This window comes from Dunckerocampus dactyliophorus, chromosome 1, assembly GCF_027744805.1.
Source record: "Dunckerocampus dactyliophorus isolate RoL2022-P2 chromosome 1, RoL_Ddac_1.1, whole genome shotgun sequence".
NCBI lineage: Eukaryota > Metazoa > Chordata > Actinopteri > Syngnathiformes > Syngnathidae > Dunckerocampus > Dunckerocampus dactyliophorus.
Genome location: NC_072819.1, coordinates 14,901,534 through 14,912,312, shown reverse-complemented (window position 1 = coordinate 14,912,312; position 10,779 = coordinate 14,901,534). Strand labels below are relative to the sequence as shown.

At 39.2% G+C, this 10,779-nt stretch overlaps 1 protein-coding gene across 1 annotated transcript in view; it reads left to right on the top strand.

The window, feature by feature from the left end:
* The first annotated feature begins 731 nt into the window (after nt 1-731).
* Nucleotides 732-10,779, top strand: part of LOC129177407 (neuronal acetylcholine receptor subunit alpha-2-like) — a 37,059-nt gene continuing 27,011 nt past the window's right edge. Inside the window, exons 1-5 of the mRNA XM_054768515.1 lie at nt 732-1,423; nt 6,561-6,602; nt 7,244-7,395; nt 10,041-10,085; nt 10,154-10,263. Coding sequence (XP_054624490.1) covers nt 1,342-1,423; nt 6,561-6,602; nt 7,244-7,395; nt 10,041-10,085; nt 10,154-10,263 — 431 coding nt within the window. The 5' untranslated portion in view covers nt 732-1,341. The remainder of the gene's footprint in view (nt 1,424-6,560; nt 6,603-7,243; nt 7,396-10,040; nt 10,086-10,153; nt 10,264-10,779) is intronic.

Genomic DNA, 10,779 nt, shown 5'->3' with positions numbered 1-10,779 from the left:
CACTACGATGTGCTGCGTTACATGAATGATTAGACAGAAAACGCCAACGTCACTGTACACTCTGAAGCAGGGCTTGCCACCTGCCATGGGCGGGCGAGGTGCATCCGAGCAGCCTCCACGCTGCCACGGAGCTCGGGGGTATAGAGTGGGGGATATCCGCCCGCCGTGGCCGAGAAAGCGAGCACTTTAGTCGGACACAAACATGGCACTCTCTCGACCAGATCAGTAGTATAGATTCCCCTCGCTAGCAAGCGATTTATTTTAAAATACAACTTAAAATGAACAGGCTAATGTGGTCACTATCTACTCATTGTCTAATCATTTGCAGTAGATTGCAGTGAAGTCAGATATCGGTGTTAGCCGGCTGGTTATAACTCGCGAAAACCAACAATTCAAAACATGGCGAATATTTACGTGGAGTAGCAAATGATTGAATATATAATAAACCATGAGTGACGTGACTGTGAAACTCAATAACTATGCCTTACTACTTACATTTATGTGTTTCTTTCAGTCTCCGCGCTTCCGTCTTCTCAGCGGGTGTTGTAGCTCTGCCTACCCCTTCATTCAGGTGTGGTCAGCGCCCACACTTGTTTTCAAGGGTATGTGTACCCCTTAGCACTTACCCCTTTCCCCTCGGATTAAGGAGAATTGGGACACCACTTGATTCTCGTGAACGCGCAAAACCTAGGGGTAAAGATAAGACGTGGGCTATGGGGTAGAATTGGGATTCAGCCTTACACTACCAAAAAGTTTGGACACACTTTCTCATTCAGTAGCATGAGGAAGTCTGTCCAAACTTTTGTTTCATGTCAGATCCACGTCAGTGTGATGCAACAATGTAAAGTGTAGAAAACAGAAGGGGGCAAAGGACAAAGCCTTGTAGCACACCTTGGTGCTAGTGTGAATGATAACAATTTTTTTCAGTGGAAATAGACACTAGAGTGTTGCTTTCCTGGGTCTAGACCAGGTTCCCCTTGCTTTCTTACAGAACTGTAGCGCTCGCAAAGGAATAGAGGGAGATAGAGACCGAGCGAGGGGGAGGAGGCACAGAGATGATAGACACAGTGAGGGAGTCATGCATGTAGAAAGAGGGGGGAAGCTTAAGACACTTGAGGCAAAGATTCCACCAGAGCGAGGAGACACTTCCTTCCCTGGTGTGTTGAATCCAGACAGGCGGCGCTCTGTCTAAAACTCAAAAGTGGACATCAGAGTGACAGAGTGTGGAGGTGGGAGGAGGGTGGACAGATGGATGAGGAGGAACGGCAGCAAGCTGACATTAACTCATTTAACATTTGTCTGTTTAATAAGCTCCACTGAAGCAAAGACCACACTGTTTCTATGGCGACATCTCACTGCTTGACGAGGACCATGGATGTAAACAAATGCCTCTGCTTACTTCTCTTCACTCTCTGTACTCGAGGTAATGACGCTTCTTTAATATCACTAAATATCAGGGTGTGTTTTTTGAGTCATGTGTCCCGTCTTAAAACTTTTAGCAATTCCAGGCTGGGATGAAAATATAAATGTTGTATTTAATTCCATCAGCACCGGCAGGGTTGAGTGGAGGTTTTAACCTTTTTGAGCAGAGTGCCATTCTGTACCCATTAATATGTCACTTTAATGCATCATTTTGACATAATGGAACAGAATTCAGGGTTTGCTTTTTGCTTGCTTTTTAAAATTAGTCTTCCTTTTTTAAATAATAATAACAAAAATTGTAATGACTTTTATTTAGTGTCAGTCTTTAATACCTCCAAATGCAGTCAGAATTTTATATTAAAAAAGCAATTACAAATATATATGATTTTTTTTCTACTTTCCATCGGAGATGTTGTTTGGGTGACCTGCTAAAGAGCCTGGCAGAGGCGGAGTGCAAACAGATATTTGCTGCTCATGCACTACTGGCCCAAGAGAACACATTGATCAAACCAGGACAGAATTGGGTCCGGTAGCCTCGGCAAAACAGCGGCAAACTAAAACTGGATGAACCAGTGTGGCTTGTGCGCCTTTTTAGTACAGACATTGATTTTTTGAACAAAGCAAGAAATGGCTACTTGAACTAATTTCCTGGATTGATAAACGAAGGAAATTAGCTTAAATCAATGATTTTTTTTCAGACTCATCATTTAACCTGAATTCGTCCCACAGGAAATAATGTAAATAGAAATAATTTGTTCCAAGGTCAAGCTGTTGCCATCATTAAACCTTTATAAAGTTGGTAAAGGGCACATGTTGAATAGAATAGGAAGTGAACAAATGTATTAGCAATTGATGTGAAATAGAGAGGGGGTAGGATTGAATAAGCTGTGCTTCTTCTTACTCCTTTTGGACATGTGGAATTGTGAATTGTAACATGTGGTGTATACCAAAGTAAAACATATGTATATTCAAATAAATGAAACAATTACCATTTATTAACTGTACAGACAAGTAACATTCTTATAAGTGTAATAATAAGTTAGGCACTGGTAATAATGAACGTATCTGATGTTTTTTGTTACTTTTGAGGTCACCAACAATGTTTGTTGTTGAATATTGAGGGTGTTATATATTATATATTCATATATATATTCATATATTCCAGGATTTCATTTTTTCCGATGTTTTGATCACTGCCTCTTATTAAATTCCTAATTTTCCATTTGATATCTTTTTAATTTTGTGCGACTTGCTCTCTGTGGTGTTTTCCATGTTTTTCTTTAGAAAAATAAACATATGAGAAATATGAACATATGACAAATGATCGAAAATGCTCCAATCAAAGCCAATAGTCACCCGGTGTGTGGTCTACAAAAGTAAATAACTGTCGAGGCGTCTAATTTGTGGTGGGTCAAAAAACAAGAGCATTAACATCTGTGGCTGTGGGCAACTTCCTGATGTAGTTTCTTATAAACTCCACGAGATGGCGGTAACTGCATTTGAAAACTCATGAGTGCTCAGCATCCAGCTAGCTCTGCATACACTTTAAAATATTGCTACTCAGTTTTTGGTGTGAAAGTCATGTATGTTACACTTGCCGTTCTGTTTACAATCAATCATCAGTGCTATAGCTGAGCAGCTTGCTCCTTACCGCTATTACAATATTACAATACCGCTATTGTTATGTTCTCCTTTCCAATTTCTCATGCACTCCAAATCATTATTAAAATTAAAAAAAAAACTTGTTATAGATAATGCATAGTAACAGCCTCTTTCCAATTATTGCCTATATTATTTGTGGTTTAGGTAAATAAATGCACCGGCTATAATTTACAGTAAAAATTACTGGAAATATTTTTCATTCTCTTCTCTAATTATTAAACATTTGAAAAGAAAACTGCACTTTTTTAAAAAATTTGCCCAACATCCAAAATCCTTATGTGAGACATGAACACCCTTCTCTCTCTTTTCTGGGCGTTCTAAAGATATAAAAACAGATAAAAAGAGGTAGCTCATTAACGCATGTAATGGGACACACCTATTCCGCTTACAAAGCCCGCTATTAAAACACCTCCAAAAACATCCAACAAGGTTTTATGGTTTTATATACGTGCTGTAACCGTGCAGTGACAGGTACATTCAAGATAACATGTAATACTTTGTATTACATGTATTACATGTATTTTGCCATACTTTGGTCATTTTAAGCAATACTGGAACGTCCCTCCTGGGCGCATTGATTTCACAAAGCAACATAGAAATGAACACTACACCTAGCGTTAACTTTTACAAACTCAAAAATAAAGACACAACAGCAGCTCCAATATGTAGTATTAGCTTTTGGTAGTGGCCTGTTGCATTGTGAGCGTGGCACTGAGGTGCTGTGCGCGAATGTGTGGTGAAGCCAGTCACTAGTGGCTAGCGGGTGTGGTGTGCCGAGGTGTCACTACGCCAGTAACATAGTTCTTCGGCGTAACAACGTTAATAACAATGTCGCTGTATCTTGGTTAATATGCAAGTAACTTTAAGTAAAATGAGCATTTTTGGGGATTTTTTGGTCAAGTTTTTTTCAGAAGGCTTTATAGGTGGAATAGCTGCATCCCATTACGTGCATTCTTAGCTGTTGTTTTTTTTTATCTGTTTTTTGATCTTTAGAACGCACAAAAAAGAGAAACGTGTGTTCATGTCTTACATAAGGATTGCAAAATTCCCAAAAAAGAGCAGTTTTCCTTTAGCAACATTTGTGTTGATGTTTGACTGCATGCACACAGAACAAGAAACATCCTTTCTGTGTCCATTAAATGGGCTGAGAGTATTCAACATATTCTCCATATTCTTCTCCGGAGCACATGTCCCTGCTTTGACCCACACATTGTTACCTCGCTGGCCCTCCCATCTGAAGCCATTATGCTGCTTTTAGCACGCCTCCATTTAATATCTGCCGCATTGTAGCCAGCTGCTGACGATGATAAAGCAAAGGTTACACCTCCTTCATACTGTATGTTGTTGTTGTCGGCTTGATGGACACCTGTCTGCTCGTGTCACATGGGATCTGACATAAAAAAGGGGAACACAGGAAGGGGGAGGAAAAAGAGAAAAATTCTTCTATTTAATAAGATATTGATCCTGTGCCTTATACATTTCAGGATGTCTGTTTGAAGGACAGTGAAGGGACAGGACATCAGCTTGGACTGAGTGCGTCCATAAATAAGAGATCAATAACATTCTTAACTACCATACAAGCATATGAAAAGAAGTTAACCACTCTAATAAGGGTAAAATAAAGTAAAACTACCAAGCATTTGAAGATGCCTGATAGACACATCATAAAAAGGGAACAGGAAGATGTTTTCAGGCTGATACTGTCACCACGTGGCGGTTTATAGGAGTTGCTGGAATAGTGTATGTTGTTAAACTAAAATTCATTCCTAATTATTTAATGTATTATTTATATTATTGCATTTTTAACTGTATTACTCATATTGCAGTCAGGAAGCATCCAACGTTGCATTTCCCATTCTACGGTTACCGTCACACATTTGATCTTTGCCGTCGCTGGTGCACCTGTGTGGTGACGCCATCCAAAAAAAGCAAACTCACTTTTACAGTTAATCATTAAGATCCTCACTGAGTCTGTAAAACTTCATTGAACTTTTACAATTTACCACTTTTTGGGTCATTCGGCTTGGAAGTTCCCACAGTATAGCATATTGAATCCATAGTGTCTCTAGTGGTTGCAGCCAAGAACTGCACTCCAAAAATCAATTTTACATTTTCATTTGTGGTTCTATGGTTATCATCACACTTTTCCTCCTTGCCATCACTGGTGTTCTTTTGTGATGGCGTCACTAGACACTCACTCAGTTCATGAGATGAGACGACTTACGAGAACGAAACGAGATTTGAACTTTACTTTTAAGAAAAGTACAATGAAAAAATATTAAAAATTTGACAAAATATTGGAATGTACTAGTATAATTTTTACGCTACCCTCTTCTGCACTCTTTGTGCATGCTACCGGCCCTGCCTCCACCTGCTGAGACAAAGAGACTGTATGACTGACAAAGGGGCTCACGCCGTTCAAACACACCAATGCACAGACTGAACTTCCTGCCCGCTTGAAGGCGAGAGAAGAGGAAAACAAACACGCATGCACATGGCAAAAAGGACGGAGGACGGCAAAATTATTGAGTTCATTTTCATTTACTGTGTGATTAATTAATTTATTTATTATTGTCCCAGGCCTAGTGCCCATGAGACAGTTTTTTTTCTGAACAAGAAATCTTTTCATGTTTTTAATCTCACAAAATCTTGTGACACCCCTAAAAACACATAAAGAAAGCCATAAAATCAAACTTTTTTCCAGAAAAAACAAAATTGTGCAATTTTTGGGGCAAAGTTTCCACTGTAGCCCAACTTGCCATAGCATGTTGTACAGTACTTCTTTAGACAGCAGACTAGTTTACACTGAATCAACAGCACCTCTGCTGGTTGCAGCCAAGCACTGCACTCCAAAAATGTTGCCTCAATTGTTTCAAGACTCAATCATTTAAAATTTGCTTAACAGCTACTTGTCTAACTTCTTTTTACACTTACAGTACATGCCAATTAAACACGCCACAATGTGTCTTAAAATCTCACCTGTACAGTGCTTTTTAAGTTTATTGAAATAGCTCAATTAAAGTCTATTTTAAGTAAGCAAATAGATGTAGTGATGTATGAATGCATCACATCAGACGTACTAAATAATGCAGCCGTATCAGGCCGTAATATGATGTCACTGAAGTCAGTTATATGAATCACTGCTACGATGATGAATGGCTCAAATAGTGGAAAGCCTTACTCAATATAAGGGGGGGAGGAAAAAAAGCGCTGAGAATGCAAATAGACGTGTAAGCTTAGGGACACGTCTCTAATTGCTGTGGGACCTCGCTAGGTCATCTTCTCTGTAATGTGAGTTGCTTCTAAAAAGAGGAGGTGTTGTATTCGATGCACAGGTAGGAGTGTTGGGTAGGTGGAGGCACAGCGTGTCCTCTGATGCACATCCATCCTTCCCTTTTGCTGTTCCCCTCTGTCTCGTGTAACCATGACGCCAGCTGGGTCTAACGGAGGTCGCCTTCTGTTTCCATCACATGCAGCAACTCTCTTTATGGCCGAAAATCATCCGAGCCAGAGAGATAGTGAGTAACTTGTGCAATATTCATTTAAATGCAGGAAAAGCAAACAAATTAAGGCTACATTTTAACAACGATGTGTTAGTCTGAGACATTAGAACCCAAGAGGTCCTCATGATTCATTTGGACCTCATGACGAAAAATGTCAGCTTCCAAAAAACTGCTGCAAAAGCATAATACTGTATTTTACAGTTTTTCTCCGTTGGTTTGACTCATTTCTTGAAAGAGACATGACATTCTCAAAATAATATGGCCAAACCTCCAAACAACTTGGAAATTGTTCTCAACAGAATTGAATTTCTCATTCATTTCATTAAATTGCAAATATCACCATCTGTTGGACAAATTGAAATGCTAACATTCAAGGATTGCATTAGTTTACATTAAGATAAATGTAGGATTTTTAAAAATTGCTTTTTCAATGGGACATTTTTGGTTGTGAGGAACAAATGTGTCACTTTTGTGTAACGTTGCCATTTTCTGCAAATTTAAGAAGCAGAGAGGACATATCTAAATTTTAAAAAATCCAACCAATACTCACTCAACATAACCAAAATGGCTGGAAAATGTAAAAAAAAAAATAAATGGCACAGAATGTCTCTAAAGTGTTCAAATGCTGTTTCTGATTCCTTGCTTATCTCCCCTAGTGTGTTGCTATGCTGGACTGCGGGCCCATGCCGAGGAGAAGCTGCTCCAGGATCTGTTTGTGCGGTACAACAAGCTTTCCAGGCCAGTGGAAAACTCTTCAGACACAGTTCTGGTCCACTTTGGACTCTCCATCGCTCAGCTCATAGATGTGGTCAGTAAATCTTTTTTCACTGGTTGGTTGAACTTCTGCTTAGTTGAATTGTTGATATCCACCATATAAATTCACTGGCAAAAGACTTTTTACAGGGTCAAGGGCCAAAGTTACGTTTTGACGTGGACGTTCAGGATGGGAGCACCTAAGGTTAAAGTTCACTCCCTTGTAACAAGAGTGAAGACATTTAAACAAACCGCATCCAATCATACCACTTATTGATGAGGAACTGTAATTATGTCAATGGACGTACAGTGAAACCTCCAAAGTCCAAAACAGTGTATCGTCTGCTGACACTGGTCTCACCCATTGGAAATGATGTACTCAATATGCCAAACTGTAGAAATTAACCGTTTTAAGTATAATTTTTTACATTCTTAACTGCCATACAGGTGTGAAAAACATTAACCACTGTAAAATTGAATTAGATAAAAGTCAAATAAAGCAAAATGACTGACCATAAAACCCGGTCGCAGAACACTGGACTAGCTCTACACCCTTGCAAGGGTACTGGAGGGTGCATGGGAGGTTGCCCAACTGGTCTACATGTGCTTTGAGAACTTGGAAAAGGCATTTGACCGTGTCCCACGCGATGTCCTTCTGGAAGTGTTCTGGGAGTACGGGATTGGTGGCGCGTTACTATGTGCCAGTCGGTCCTTGTACGACCGGAGCGGAAGCCTGGTTCGCATTGCCAGCAGTAAGTCGAGCCAGTTTCCGGTGAACGTTGGCCGCCGCCAAGGTTTCCCTTTGTCACCGATTCTGTTCATAATTTTCAAGGACAGAATTTCTAGCCTCAGCCAAGGCGTCGAGGGAGTTCAGTTCGGGTGGCCCTAGGATCTTGTCTCTACTATTTGCAGACAATGTTTACTGGAGCGGTTTGCAGCTGAGTGTAAGGGTTCTGGGATGAGACTCAGCACCTCCTAATCCGAGGCCATGGTTCTCAGTTGGAAAAGGGTGGATTGCACCCTCCAGGTTGGGAATGAGGTCCTGCCCCAGGTGGAGGAGTTCAAGTATCTCGGGGTCTGGTTCACGGTCGCTGTACCGGAAGGCAAAGCTCTCAATTTACCGGTCAGTCTATGTTCCCACCCTCATCTATGGTCATGAGCTTTGGGTCATGACCGAAAGAGCGAGATCACAGATACAACCGGCTGAAATATTCTTACTGTTGCACTTGCACCTTCCTAAAAACCAGGGGTGTCCAAAGTACGGCACAGTTACTGGATATTATATAACTTAGATATGTTATTATTTAGATATATTATAAGATATTACACTAATTTGTTTTGTCGCCAATAACACAAAGCTTATATAGATCATAGTACCTACATTAGATTGGTTTTAGCATCCTTAACACATCAAAGTGGCTCCCACATTCTTCATTTTTTCTGGATGCTATATCAATACAGTGGAACATTGGTTAGCCTCATTAATCCGCTCCAGAAGGTCCGACTTTAACCCAAATTGACGCCAACCGAATTAATTTTCCCCATAAAAGATCCAATTAATCCATTCCAGAAAGCCAAAAATGCTAACACAAAATATAGCAATTATAGTTTGACGTACAAAAAAACTATTGGAAATGCATATAAATACACATAAATGATGAATGAAAGGGATCAATTAACATTTAAGGTTATTTTACCTTGATTACCGTTATTCTTGATGTGACTGTTCCCAAAGACACGCCATGGCAGCAAGATCAACATGGACACCACCTTCCTGTTTTGCCAGGAGTTATTTCTTGAATTCGCCTCAATAATCCAAAATGGAGCCAAAGAAAGGTGGACACTCGCTACAGTTCCACTGTATTTTTATAGAATACAGAATTATATTTACTGAAGAATTACCTAGCAGTACATTACCATTTAATTTTCATGCTTGATTTAAAAAAAACATTTAATAATAATAATAATGAATTTTGGGAGAAAAAAGTTATGCTCAAAAAAACGTACCGAAACTGAATCTAAACCAAGCCCAAATATCGAGCTACGGACTATGGGTTACCGGAAGCACTGCACCCCTAGTGCATACTAAGCGTGTTGTGTTTAACAATGTATGGTGTTCATTATGTTAAGTTTATGTGTACTGTGTATGTTGATATTATGGAAATATATAACTATAGCTAGGAATACATTTGTTTCAATATTATACTTGTTTTCATTGTTATTGGAGAATTTGTTTACTTATTACTATTATTCTATGGGGAAAAAGTTAATTTACTAACTCTTATTTTTCTCTATTATGGAGTCACGTTTGCAGGCCCTCTAGAGAATGAAATGCAAATACTGTATGTAACGTACATTTTATATAAATCCTGTCGACTCAGGGAAAAAACCTGACATGTGTTGCCAGCGGTGGTTTACATTGTTTTTTTATGCTGGGAGATTGAAAATGCAAAACCTGCCTGGATTGTTCAGGAGCCTTGCACTCACAATTAGAAGACAGCAACATACCTGCCAGTGCGAGTCAGCAGCGGGAGAAGTTGTCTTCTCCTATATAATGTGTCAGCAAGCTTGCCAAACGTTGCAGCTACGCCGTGTTAAAATATTCTCCTCGCTCCTGGATACACAAGTATTACCATATTGTTATTTAGATGTTCTTTACTAGTGAATTCATTTAAAACTTCTCTTTTTACGCCGAACAAGGATGAGAAGAACCAGATGATGACCACAAACGTCTGGGTCAAGCAGGTATGTACGCACTAAACAGTCCAATATGGCGCTGCAGTATTGTAACGATGATGAATGTTCTCCTTCAGGAATGGAACGATTACAAGCTGCGCTGGAACCCGGAGGAATACGATAATGTCACCTCCATCCGCATTCCCTCAGAGATCATATGGAGGCCCGACATTGTCCTCTACAACAAGTAAGCCTTTCCTCCGCCGCTAGCTGTAGTCATGTTTAAATTAGGCACAATCTTTCACAGAAAAGGAGTTGTAGTCTTGCAAGAGTATGTCTGTTTTTTTAGGGAGGACAAGTCATAATCTCGCAAGAATAAAACCAGAAATTATGTGAAAAAAGTCATGATCTTACAGAATAAAGTTGTGTTTTTCAGGGGGAAAAGGTAATCTTGCAAGAATAAGGTACAATTTTGTGTGAAAAAAGTCTTAATCTCAAGTAAATAAAGTTGTATTTATTTTAGGAAAAGAGCTTTTGTATTTTGTGTGAAAATGGTCATAATCCTACAAGATAAAGTCATATTTTTCGGAAAAAGTTTGTAATTTTCCAGCAAGAAATCACAATTTTCTGTTTTAATATTCTTCCTTTTTTTTTAGAAAAAAAAACTTCAAAGAAAAAATGTAAGAATAAAGCCTGATTTTTCAAGAAAATAAATTATAATCTACAGAGATGAAGTCAAGAGTATTCTTGAAAAAAGTTTAGA